This window comes from Anomalospiza imberbis, chromosome Z (genome assembly GCF_031753505.1).
Source record: "Anomalospiza imberbis isolate Cuckoo-Finch-1a 21T00152 chromosome Z, ASM3175350v1, whole genome shotgun sequence".
In the NCBI taxonomy this organism is placed as follows: Eukaryota; Metazoa; Chordata; class Aves; order Passeriformes; family Viduidae; genus Anomalospiza; species Anomalospiza imberbis.
This window is the reverse complement of record NC_089721.1, coordinates 64765834-64779669: the sequence shown is the minus strand read 5'-3', so window position 1 is coordinate 64779669 and position 13836 is coordinate 64765834. Positions and strand designations below refer to the sequence as shown.

The window sequence follows — 13836 nt, the reverse complement described above, 5'->3', positions numbered from 1 at the left end:
AACACCAAATTGTTGTAGCCCCAAACCACTTGAACTGGCTTGGCATACTTTAATGATTTTACTGAATAGCATTGATTTCTTGGGGTAGAATGTACCAAAATAATCTGATAGAAAAACAATCTTCTTCTGGAAGAGATTCCTTGAGCCAGAAGGGGCTAAAGGAGAGTTGCCCTTAATTTTTAATTCCTGTATAAAAAACTTCAGCTGTTGTTTGATTGTGGCCTTGTTCTTAGTTTTTCTTTTAAATAAGCCTGCTCAGAAGAGCGGGCAGCTATCAATGTCACTTTATTCTAATCAGCAACAAATTAATTTGAGGCAGGTAGCTTGACTTAAACTAATTAAGGAAGGCCATGATGACTAAGTTCCTAGTTAGCTCTTCTGTGTTGGTCTTTGGGGATCATAGATCAGGTGTGAAGGAGATAGCACAGACTACAAGGGTCTTAAATTCCTGAAGTGAATGTGCTTTGTTTAGACTTTTTATAAATTTTATGTTTCTGTTGCTACTGAGAGTAGTTTATTATACATCCTGCTTTGAAGTTAAAGGATATTGCAGGACAGAAAATGTGCTAGCCTGCTTATCTGTACCATCTCCTTGCTGAGACTCTTCATTCCTTCAGTTTGGAGATGTGTTGGTATATAAATCTCTGAGGTTTTGAGAAATCCCAGTTTTTATCTAAATAGAAAAAAATTTATATCTTACAAGAAATGAAGTTTTTACCCTAGTGGAAATAAAATTTTAAAAATAAAATGTGCTTATAGTAGTGGTGGAGCACCTCAGTAGGAATGGTCTATATACAGAGTTTTTTGAGGACAAGCCTAAAGAAAGTAATTGGAGGGATGCACATATAACTTGTGTCAGCTTTTCTGAAAGGTGATACAGATGCCATATGCTGCTCAGCATCTCTGAGGTGTGTCTGCAAGCGCTTCACCATACTGAGCATTTGTAGTGCAATACTTTGGAAAGTAGCTGCCTTGTGATGATAGGAGTGGTATAAAAACTTCAAATAATTTTGAAATGCAAAGAGTTTTGTAGACTATAAATTGTATAAAATCTGTTACAATATACTGATTCTATAAAGAATGCTTGTGACTTAAGTAAGCTCGTCTTGTGGGAATTTAGTGATACTTGAAATGTCACTTTTGGGAAAGAATATTGACAAGGGGAGCCTTATGCTCAAATGCGCTAGTTATGATGATGATCTTTTTTGTATTAGTTCCTTCTAATCTTAAATGGAAATGGGGGGTGAAAGGTCCCAGTGACAAAACATGCTCTTGGCCAGCATATACCCTTGATGCAAAGGTAAGTTGTGATTTATTCATTTGTACCTGTGGCACTTGGATACACATCTAAAATTCTGGAATTGATAAATGTCACTGTAGAGCAGGACGGGAACGAGAATGACTGTAAGTTGAAGGCTAGAGAATGAACTCTAATTTATTTCAAATGCACCGCTTCATTTATAGGGAACATCGTGCGGACTAATTTCATTGGTCTTAGAGTAAAAACATCTCACACCATTGGTGTGCAGTGAATGACGCACGGTGGAAGAACATATCTATAAACAATGTGAACAAGATTAGAGAATTACTTACATGCTTTTCCAACTGTCTTCCAGGCTCTCGCCTGGTTAGAAAACCTTCTCTTTTTCTCTGACTGAACAGAGAATATCTACAGATAAACCCAGTCATTGCATGGAATAATGACCAGTTGGTAAAGAAGTTTGGGTTTTGACCATGTTTTCTATTTTGTATTACTGTAGAAGAGCATAAAACTTCAGAAACATCAGAGGTTGTTCATAATCGTAGGGGATTTATTTCTGGTTCTTAGAGAGTATAAAAAAATGTACTATAAGGTTTCACAGCCATGGTTACTAATGCTGGTAAACAGATTTTTCTTTTTTTTTTTTTCCTCCCCATAAAATTGAACTGAACAAAAAAATTGGCAACCTTTTACTACTTGCAGTAATTTCCTGTAGAAACAAAGCAAAGCTTAGCTACATCATCCATAACCCTGACCCCTCTCTTACTTTATATTTCCACTCAGCTCCACAGAACTAAACTTTGGAGCACAGAACTAAGTGTGCTCCAAATCAGTTGAACAAATGGAAGAGAAACAATCGAAAAGTATATTGATAGTTGTCCTGAGAAGAAAAAAAATATGAGAACAAATGAGAAAAAAATTATCTCTGCTGGTATCAGAAGTCAGCATCAGCATTAATGAAATGCCTATGTGAAAAAGAGGGAAAATGCTTAAGAAAAGTTGGAAAAAAATGAGTTTTCACCCTGCATGTGTGACAAGATGATTTGATACTGAAAAAAAAAGGATCATTCAAGTCTTAGCATGAGGAGACTGCTCTCTTTAATGTCAGAAACACTCTAATTTATATCTTAGCAGTTAAGAGAGAGCTTAGGGACGAGTTGAAGCTTTCTGATACTGCTCGAAGCAGCTCTCTGCCTGGGCTGATTGATTATTAGGGAGCATCTTGCTTCCAGATTGTTGAAATCCATTAAGCAGATAATAGAGAAAATTTAATTTATACATGAGACTTTTGTTTCTTAGATGCAGAAGGACAAAAGGACAAAACTCTGAGCAGTAATGGAGTAGAACACTTTTACTGTGGATAGTGTAGGTCTTCACATTTTCAGTCTGATCATCACACTTGATCATCATAAGGAATGGTCTTTGAATTCATTCAGCATAGAATTTTTAAGCTACATTATGTCAAATATAGAAGAAGAATTAGCAAAAACTAGAGTCTTCTTGCATACTTTGTAATCTATCTGTATTTTAAGCATTAGTCAGAACTTCTTTATTTGGTATAGAAACCTTATTACTGTCATGGTTTAAGCCCAGCCAGCAACCAAGCACCACCCAGCCTCACACAGTGGGAGAAAATTGGAAGGGTAAAATCCAGAAAACCGTGAAGACGGTTGAATAGGAAAAGCAAAAGCCAAGCACACAGGCAAAGCAAAACATAGAATTCATTCAGTGCTTCCCATGGGCAGGCATGTGTTCAGCCATCTCCAGGAGAACAGGGCTCATCACACATAATGGTTACTTGGGAATACAAATGACATCACTCCATACATGCCCCCCTGCCTTTATATGCTGAGCATGATGCCATATGGTCTGGAATATCCCCTTGGTCAGTTTGGGTCACCTGTGCTGGCTGTGTCTCCTCCCAACCTCCCTTGTAACCATAATGTCCTTGCCATGGTGGCAGTGCAGAAAGCAGAAAAGGCCTTGGCTTTGGGTGAGCCCTGCTCAGCAATAACAAAAACATCTCTCTATTATCAACCCTGTGTTCGGCACAAATCCAAAACAGTCTCATACCAACCACTGTGAAGAAAATTAACTAAAACCCAGCACAATTACCAAAGGAAATATGTTTGAACAAATGAGCATGCTCACACTAGGAAGGAATGCTCTTCAAAACACTGGCAACATAAGGGTAAACATAGTAAAAAAAAAAGGGTAGAAATTGAAATGCCTGTAAATAAATGTGATCCACATCCTAATTTCTAAATCTTATGCCAAGATCCTCAAACCCAAAATTATCTGGTTGGCTTAATGAACTCAAAACAGGAAACATCATATTACATTATTTGAATAGCACAAATCTTGCTGAGACTACTTTTGTTCTTTATTAAGCTGAAATAGCTGACATCAGAAAACCAAAGATAGTTGCAGCATGGGATGGGTGGCCTCTCTTGTACCATGTAACTTAGCTTAGTTATTCTTTGGTGCAGTAAGAATATCCCCTTCCACTTCATGGTTGAGGTGATTCTCCTGAATACCAGTTTTAATGTCAGCACTAACACTTGCAAAGACATCTCCAAATGTTATAATAATACGAGTAACAGGTACTCTTAACTTGTATATATTTCTCCTTCTAGCCTGTTAATTCCTTTGTCCATTAGAGGCTGTTTCTCTTGTTGCAGGTCTCCTGAGGAAAAATTTCAGAATGATGTGTTAATACCACTCTAAAAATGAAAATGGGGCTTAAGGTTGCCTATAGTAACTGTTCCACAGGGAGCAAGCACATAATATCTAAGGTTTTCAAAAGTGATCTTTTTTCTAGTTGTTGGAGAAAATATTAAGAGATGGGTATGGACTTCTTAAAAAAAGTCAGCTTTTACACACAGTACCATTTATGAAGTCCAGTAGTCTCTGCAATCCAGTAATCCAGTTAGTCTACAGATGTGATGGAATTTATCTACTCCACTCACTATACACATACTTACTGTTTTGGGCAGGAACACAACTACTGACTGATGAGCACTTGGTTAGTGGACTGAAGGAATAAGCTGACACAACTGCAAGGAATGTTGTACATAGAACAGACTTTACTGCTGAGTGAGTGGGTCACGAATGATGAATGTACAGGAACACTGATCATTTTGTTATATTAATACATGCAGTTGCAGAAGTACAAGAAGCAGTCTATAAAAGTCTTACCCATGTTTTCCTCCAGTTTTGCATCATCTTGTCATGTTCGCTGATGGCACTTCTCCAGGTATCAAATTCTTTGGTCCATGCATCCTGACCAGAACTATCTGAGAACAGAAATGGGATGACTGCATAACCATGTAATGTCAGAAGTCAGTACCTGATGAGATTCAGGACTGCCTGTCCTGCAGGAAGGGGGCTAGAAGGAACCCCCATCCTTCATTTTGCTCTAAATCCTTTCATGTTATTTGGCAGTAAGTTTTGTTGAAATGGTTATGTCTCTTACACTGTACAGCAAACTTAATAGCCTCCAGAGTAAACAGGTTTAGTGCCATTATCTGTGATTTGAGATATAGAAGGTAGGATGGACAAATTAATAGTTCAAACCCATCTAACAAGCACAGGAATACTCCAGGTAGGTCATAAGCCTGGAGAGAAGAGTGACATGTTGGAAAGGACCAGTTAACACAATGAACATGTCCAGTTAGTATTCCCCATTTTTCAGTAATCACAGGATCACAGAATCAATCAGGAAAAGACCTCTGAGATTATCAAATCTGTGATCCAACACTACCTTGTGAACCAGACCATGACACCCAGTGCCACATCCAGTCTTGCCTTAAACACCTCCAGGGACAATGACTCCACCAATTCCCTGGGCAGCCTATTCCAATGTTTAATTATCCTTTCTGTGAAGAAATTCCTCCTAATGTCCAACCTAAACCTCCTCTGGCATAGCTTAAGCCTGTGTCCTCTTGTCCTGGGAGAAGAGACTGACCCCCCCCTCCCCATCTGGCTACATGCTCCTTTCAGGTGGTTGTAAGAGAGTGATCAGGTCTTTCTTGAGCCTCCTCTTCTTCCAGGCTAAACAACCCCAGCTCCCCCAGCTCAGAGGGACAGACTTAGAGGACTTGTGCTCTAAACCCTTCACCAGCCTAGTTGCCCTTCTCTGGACATGCTCCAAGCATCTCGACTTCACACTCCATCGTCTCCTAAACTGAGGGGCCCAGAACTGGACAGAGAACCCAAGGTGAGGCCTCACTATTGCTAAGTACCAGGTAGCATCACTGCCCTGGTCCTGCTGGCCACACTGTTGCTGATACAGGGCAGGATGCCATTGGCCTTCTTGGCCACCTGGGCACAGCTGGCTCGTGTCTACCCACTGTCACCAGCACCCCCAGGTCCCTTTCTTCCTGGCCGCTGTCCAGCCACTCTGATCCCAGCCTGTAGCACTGCAAGGGATTATTGTGGCTAAAATGTGGCCACAAGACTTGGACTTGGTCCAAGGCCCAGAACTTGGTCTTGCTGAGCCTCATATTGCTGGATTTGGCCCATCAATCTATGCCTCTCTGCAGTGCCCTCCTACCCTCCAACAGATCAACACTCCCTCCTAACTTGGTATCATCCATAAACTTGTTAATGAAAGACTCAACACCCTCCTCCATGTTGTCAATAAAGATATTGAACAGAACTGGTCCCAGCACAGACCCCAGAGGGACACCACTGGTGACTGGCCCCAGCTGGATGCAGCACTGCTCACCACCACTCTCTGGGCCCAGCTATCCAGCCAGTTCCTAACCCAGCAGAGAGTGCTCCTGTCCAAGCCATGGGCTGCCAGCTTTTCCAGCAGTGTGCTGCGGGAGACAGTGCCAAAGGCCTTGCTGAACTCCAGGTACACAACACCCACAGCCCTTCCTGCATCCACCAGGCAGGTCACCTGGTCATAAAAGGAGACCAGGTTGGTCAAACACAACCTACCCCTCCTAAACCCATGCTGGCTGCTTCTGATCCTTCAGCCATCTGTAGATGCCATGTAATTTCACTCAAGAAGTCCTTATAATTCATTACTTTGATAATTTAAGAAGGGCTATGTTACTGTATCTTGGTCTATTTGTCAGCTTTTTTTGTAGAATGTAAGACTTATGGTGACATATTTTCTATTTATCTTTCGGGACAGTAGCAATGTATGTTTTTAGAGCACAGTGTTTTGTATTTGTCTGTTTTACATTTACACCGGTTTGGTTGAGATGCTCTTAATTCTGCTTCTGAGAAAGACTTCAAAGTAACTGGAGTGATTGCATGGCTTTTCTCTGGCATTGAGAAAAGAAGTATTGAGCCTTCCTTGACAGACTCACATTTGGTATTAACCAGCTTCTTAATTTTTCCTTCATCTTGCCAAGAAAATCCCTGCTGTATCATATTCATTGCTCCTGCTGTATTTTTAAAGACTATTCAGACCTTCTCTACACCTGGGTAAGGTCTTAAGAGCTAACTGCAGTAGGTAGTCTGGACACCCCAAAATCCTGCAGCTGCTGAAGTTACCTAACTGCCCTCCTGCCTAGTAAGTGTCCAGATGGAGCAGAGGAAACTAACCTTGCCCAGTCCAAACCATAAGTGGTTTACAAATCATGCAATTTTAAAAATCCAGCATAGTGGGGGTTTCTCTTTACCATCTGACTTCCTTAAGTCCTTATAAATTAAAGAATTTTTCTCCATTAGAATTCTACCCTGTAGAATTCCATCAGAATACTTATTTGTAGCTTTCCATTACTCATCTGATTTTCAGGTTTTTTGAATTAGTTTATCAGATTTTGGTTGAATTTCTAGATCTTAACTGCTAATTTACATTAGTCCTTTGAGAGAGGAGGTAGAGGAAGGAGTTTTTATGCCTCTAAAACCTTTCTGTAGATGAAGTGCATACTAATAGAGTAGGCAAAAGTTACCATCTTTAGATATGCACGTTTTCTGGGTGACTATTACAGAGCTTTACTCATATCAGGGTCAGGCCAAAAAATGGCATACTCTTGAAACAAGCCTACCTTTATTTTCCACTGTGATCAGCACTTCTGATGTTACATTCCCAACTTTTGAGATGAATGAACATCTGTATTCAGTGTTTTCTGATACTGAATCTTTCACCCAGCTGAGAACATGCCCTCTGCCATCAAGCAGCATGTGAGATTGCTCCATGATGCATGCTTTCATCTTTTGTCCATTCTTCCTCCACACAAAGTAGGAGTTATCCGGACCTGTAAAAATGTTAGGTTATTCTGTAAGAAAATAGAAGATGAGTCTTTGAAAAGAAAATAAGCCTCATCATGTCAAGATTAGGCTTAAAAATATAAATAGTTGATTGAAATGTTTCTTAGGTTTCTTCAGTTGAAATTCTGGGTACCAAAAACCTGGGATTAAGAGGAGCTAGCACGGGACATTTAGGTTCAAGCCCAAGCTGAGGGTTTGTATTGAGGAATTCTGTGTGGATTCGCACAATGGGGAACTTAGCACACATGGTTAGAGCCAATGATGAACCAGCACCATCTGCTTGTGTGAATTCCTGTACCACCAGGACATACTGCCTACTGCTGCACAATCTAGGTCCTGGTACAAAGCTGGAAACACCTGAGACATGCCTCACAGAATCTGAAAAAAAGGCCAGGAGGGGAAAAGTTCAAGAACTCAGTGCATCAAAGATGCTGGAACCAGTAATGAGAGAAGTAGAATTGGAAAAAAGCACAGAACCAGTAGTCACAGCAGGCACTAAAGCAAGACAGAACTTGAAAGAACCTTGGATCAACAACAAAGAGCAATCTGATTTTTTACCTTTGTTACTAATATTTGTCTTAACCTGCAAGGGAAACATTTTAATAAATCAGAGATTGACAGTAGCCTGGAGGACAGGACAGCTGTTCCCAGAAAATTAGCTAGGAAGGTTGGCTGGAGTGCATTTGGCAGCATCAGAACCTTTCCATTTAAAATACAGATATCTGAGCCAAGGTGAGAACTTGGTAATTCTGATGTTTAAAACATGACAATTTCTCCCTCTGGGCCTAGGATCCAGACTAGCCTTAGCAAGAGAAGATGTGAAGAGAAATTTGGGGTAAAAAGAAAATTAACTATGGCTGCATATATGTCTTGACAGAGCCTACTGTGGTTTTTACTGTGAGCACTTCATATTGCAAATTGATGTGGCATTTTTTCCCTAGAAAACTACAATTCTGTCATTAAGTTTTAGATAATCATGCAGGAAAAAAAAAAACAAAACCAACAACTAGTTTTTACATTTGTGTACATATTACATATTTGTACATAGTAGACATTTTAATGTTGTGCAAAAAGGAGATCATGGCAAATTCTTAACTCCTAAGTTTTATTTCCAAATCTCTCACAAATATGGGCACATAAATTAGCAGTAAGGGTAAGTGTGAATGATAGAGAACGTGATCTAGTTAAAGCATTGTAGAGTTTCTCTGAGGGAAGTGGCACAATCTGGAGGGCTGTCAGCAGCTCTTAACAAGGCAGAAAGGGCAAGCATACCTTGGACTGAAAACAGCTGGTCTAGCACATACCCTTTTTATTTTTCAAAGGTGTTTTATGGATGATTGTACTCGTTCTACAGTTAACAGCAGATAGGTTACATGTCACTAAGTTCATGGGAAGTCTGGAACCAGGGACAAATTACTTCAGTAACCTAAAGCTGAAACTGGAATTTCAACAAATGTGAGGGATGGTAAGTGCAAGCACAGCAAAAAAATCAGTATCCCTAACTGCCATTATAGAGCCATGCAAGGAAGCAGCATATTTAGTGCAGGACACTTCCCTAAACTTGCATCAAATGTACTATTCACACCAGAGAACCTGCTCTATTTTCTAGTGCTGAAGATCCCAATTGTGCTGGAAAATTGACAAAATTTCAGTTTGCATCCACATTTCACTGAGAGATTAAAATGTAGCAATTTCCTCACACATGAAATTTTGCAAGCTGTGTTGGTCCAGATTGGCCCCTTATGAAGCGCAACTAGGCAATTTTACCTTTCAGTTATTTTTCTGTGCAGTCAGAAGCACTTGAAATCCCCAGAAATACACACTCATCCCCACTTACACTGGTTGACAGCAAAATTTAGATGCAAGCAGTACTCAGGGTTTTCCTGATCCTGTTTCAGTGCAGCTGGTTTCCAATTTTCAGGCAATTACCTTCTCTACTTTGATTTCATTTTCAGGATGGATCAATACAAAAAAATACACTGTGACAAAGTTTCATCTGCAAAAATTTTAAATCACTTTTGTTAAATGCAAATTTTCTACAACTCCCTGGTGAGAACTTCAGACTTCAGTGTAATGGTTAGGGAAATACTTTTTGAAGATAAAGGAAAATAATAAAAATATATATCTGCTTTTATTTTTAACATCACTATAATAAAAATTAATTACATGTCTAGTGCAGCCTTTAAAATACAAGTTTCTGACCTGATCTACTTACTTTGCCATCCATGTTAGGAATGCTTGAAAGATTTTAAGAAAGTAATTTTATTAAAACATAATAATCAAGCAGAGAATTAAACAGCACTAGAGGACAGGTACATAAGTAACTATGCATAAGCAGCCATGAAATATATTTCAAACAGTTAACTTCAAAAATGCTGCTTCAATAAACTACACTAGTTACACATGATTAAATAAAATCAATTTCACCACCTTGATGATGTCAGAAGGGGAATTAACAGTTATCAAACAAAAATACAAGAAACTTTGTGGCAGTAGCTGAACTACCCTTTCCTTTGCATAAGGCCTTCAAAATTTCCAGTGTCTCTGGAAGTGTTTGCTTCTTTCTCACATAGATTTCATTTTCTCTGTTTTCAGTAGTTTGAATGAAATTATAATGCCCAGGTAGTAAAAGCCAGAGCAGTAATGCCCCAGGTAGTTTCTGCCAGCAGAATGGGTTCTCTGACTTGTGTCAAATCAGGCTGAGTTACAAAAACCACATATTTAATACACAGATGACTTTTTCTCAATGTTTTCCATTGACAAAAATGGAAAAAAAAACTCAATCACCATTCTTAGCATAGAAACTCAAACAACTGCAATTGCTTGTAATCTACCCACAGTCTGACTGCATTCAGTGGGTTAGTGGTGTAAATTTGACCTAAGGTTAAAAGAATTAAGTAAATAAAACCAGACTTAAAGAAATAAAGTATAAACCTACAGATTCAGAGCAGCATGGGGATGCACCCTGCTAAGCTGGACCAAATTAAGCATTTGCCATATATGTATCACATCCTAAAAGACATATGGTTTTCAAGACAGCTTGGAGACACTAATTTAAAAGAAGCAGATTATGGATTTAGTAGAGCTCAGCGACATAAGGTAGGGGGAGCAAGAGGGAGCACTGGCCAAGCTGGCTCCTTTTGCCAAGTGCTGCCATGTGAAGAGAGCTGTGGAGACACTTCAAAAGCAGCCCAGTGAAGCTGCATTTTAAAATGTGAGCAGTGGTGAATCACTGGTGGTGGTTCAGCACAAGGTCTCCCTCATTTCTAACCCAGTTTTTGAAGGGTAGCATTTGAATAAGACTTCCCTAAATTCATGAAAATACTTCCAAGACAGTGGAGTTAGTACAAAAGCAGGAGCCATCAGAAAACCTACACCCCAGCTAGTAATTTCTGCAAATTGAAAGCAAATTGAAATCCAGTGAAAATAAACCAATAGGTATCCCAGAGAGAAATTCTACCAGGGTAACAAAAAGTCTTTTACATGAATTCCTATAATCTAAACAAAGAACTGCTACCAGAAGCTATCCACAGGGATGGGAAGTTAAAGTTTATGAAAAAGCCTCCCTTGTATAACTAATATACATCAAAACCTTTTTCAAAGCTCACCATGTGCATCAGATTAAGAACGACATCTGGATTTAATGCCTGTTACCAAGCTTGCAGCTTTGCTGTATTCTGCTGAAGCAAACATCCCAGATTTCTGAAAACCAAGATCATACAGGAAGCTCTCATCTGGAGCAGGGATTAAGGTTTAAAAAGGCACTATAATCTGGATGCAGGAAGGTCTTCTTTTAAATCAGACATCAAAGTTAGCCCAGGAAGAGGTTAGTCAATCATTAATATGAAACATTATTACCAGCACTAGTCAGTATGTGAATGAAAGATTTAGGGCTGGTCACAGTTTCTTGAGTTGTAGGAGTCAGAGTCATTGCTGCTGGTAAGATACCAAAATAATAAATCAGTATGAAATGAAGCCATCAGAGGGTAGCTAACTGGAAAAGTGAGGGGGAAAAAATCTTTAAATTGAGACAAGCATCTTTGCAGTTTTCTGCAAATAGTATGCAAGTTACATAGCCTGTACCCCCTATATCTGGGGTGCATTTTTTGGGTAGTTTTGTTGGTTGGTGTTTGATTGTTAAAGCAGGGCAATTCATTCTAGAAGACAAGCTTGACAGCAATGGAAATAAAAAGCCAATAGAAAGCCAAGAAAACAGACCTCTCTGAAATGCCGAAGAGTATTATTTCCAATAGCAAGTACTTCACACTGAAGAATGCAGGAGGTCCTGCAGACACTGGGTGCTTCATTAAATTACCCATCCCTTTGTGTAACATCAACACCACAAGCTGATGCAGCCTTATTACGGCAGATGAACAGCAGGAAGTGGTTCCTGCGGAACGTGAACCATGTAAGAGCTGGCAGCAGCAACCAGTCACTGGAGGTGTTACACAGCACACGTAGGTGGCAAGCAGGACAAGGCATCCACCTTCTTGGATTCCACTCTTCTCGGAGTGGAATTTAAAAGCAGGTTGGGAAAATGGCTGACTGGCCCATTAGATAAAAATGCAACTTGTAACTGTTCATGCATTTATTCAGATGCTGAGAGTGTCCAGAAAAAGGTTTTACAATTGGAACCTGGATAATTGTCCGTGGAAAAAAAATAGGTTCCACTGTCACAGTATCACATAATTAACTAGGCTGGGAAAGACCTTTGAGATTCTCAAGTCCAACCTATAAACTAACCACCTTAACAACTAGAGCACAGCACTAAGTGCCACATCCAGTCTTTCCTCAAACACTTCCAGGGATGGTGACTCCACCACCTCCCTGGGCAGCCTATTCCAATGCCCCATCACTCTTTCTGTGAAGAACTTTTTCCTGATGTCCAGCCTAAACTTCCCCTGGCACTTAGTGTTTGCCTAATTATTTTTTACCATCCTATCAGCTAACAAGGCTACTATGTTAAGTTTTAAAATAAAGTGAAGAAAATTGGACAACATATTTTAAGGAGTAACATGCTCTCCAAAAATCACTTCTGTTCTCCAGAGAACACAATCTACTGCTTTTGCTTTGTTTGACAGGTAGATCTAGCAGGAAGATGACTGAAGAGATGGAAATGACATTTTCATCTCCACTCTGGGGACAATGCACACTGAGATAGTTCTGGTAGCAGTTTCTGCTGAAATAGTTAAAAAAAGATGACAGCTTTGGTCTAAATTATTTGGTCTAACTCATTTTATCAGCCTCATGGGGAAGAAAAACAAGTGTATGGGTAGTCAGGTTGCAATCCTGGCTGGCAGGAGGTAACAAGATGTTCTGAGGAAAATGGCATAAAATTGTGGTTACGGTCCAGATTCCAGTACCAGTCCAAACCCATCACATCTCACTAGGCAGGGCTGGGAAATACAGCTGCTCGATCATGGCCAGGGTGTAGCAGTTACTACCAGGGTACTGCTTCAAGCTGAGACATTACTGAATCAAGAGTTCCGTATTAGCAAGGAGAAAAAGTTGAAATATTTATGCTGAACTGCAAAAAAAAAAAAAAAAAAAAAAAAAAAAAAAAAAAAAAAAAAAACACAAAACAAAACAAAACAAAAAAAAAAACAAACAAAAAAAAACTGGGAGGCCAGGTAAACTGCAAACAAATGGTACAGAGAATAAAATACACACCTAAGTTAATCCCTCTCCCTCCTGAGAGAAGGCATTCCAAAAGGCATTTGTGTCTCAAAGTCCCCATTGTGAAGCAAGCTTCTCCTTTTATAGATACCTAGTCACACTACAAAAGCTGGTGCAGATTCTACTCCCTCAGAGTCTCCCAAAATTGCATACATTAAATTCAAATGGAGAATACTGCCTGTTTTGTGACCCAGGCAGTTCATCTCTGCTGACAACCTATGCAGCACCCAATCCTCAAGCAAGCTGAAAAGCTGAACTAGACAACTGAATAGCAAAGCTGCTGCTTCACAGAGGTACTCCTGCACAGAGGTGCCAGCTCTTTGCCTTGGCCTCACCAGAATTTCTGACAAGCTGTTCTCTCAAAAGGGTGGCTTATTCAAACTGTGAGGGTAAAAACTAGTAAAAAACCAGGTTTTTTACCAGTGCAAAGCTCTGAAAACCATGCAAGGGCTTTATTTCCCCAAGCCCTCTGCTGACATGAGATGCAGCCTGTAAGACTGAGCGATGAGTGTACAAAACCCCAGCTGCTGTGCACAGGACATGCTGCAGCAGGTGTGCAGCCTCAAGTGCTCTATGCACATAACAAAAGCAGTAACTACTGCAGGCTGCAGCTGTTAGTCCTAGGTGAACTGAATCTCCCAAGTTCTAAGGGTCTCCCTTAGGACCTT

At 39.9% G+C, this 13836-nt stretch overlaps 1 protein-coding gene across 4 annotated transcripts in view; it reads right to left on the bottom strand.

Annotated features, from left to right (window-relative positions):
* Nucleotides 1-3496: 3496 nt before the first annotated feature.
* Nucleotides 3497-13836, bottom strand: part of SEMA4D (semaphorin 4D) — an 89906-nt gene continuing 79566 nt past the window's right edge. For 2 of the 4 annotated variants that reach the window (XM_068177190.1, XM_068177191.1), the window contains 3 exons: nucleotides 7270-7479; nucleotides 4460-4557; nucleotides 3497-3947 (listed from right to left, as the gene is read on the bottom strand). In XM_068177190.1, the coding sequence (XP_068033291.1) occupies nucleotides 3918-3947; nucleotides 4460-4557; nucleotides 7270-7479 (338 nt within the window). In that variant the 3' untranslated portion in view covers nucleotides 3497-3917. Of the gene's footprint in view, nucleotides 3948-4459; nucleotides 4558-7269; nucleotides 7480-9438; nucleotides 9489-13836 lie in introns of those variants that run through there. The other 2 variants (XM_068177193.1, XM_068177192.1) reach the window with 2 other exon arrangements.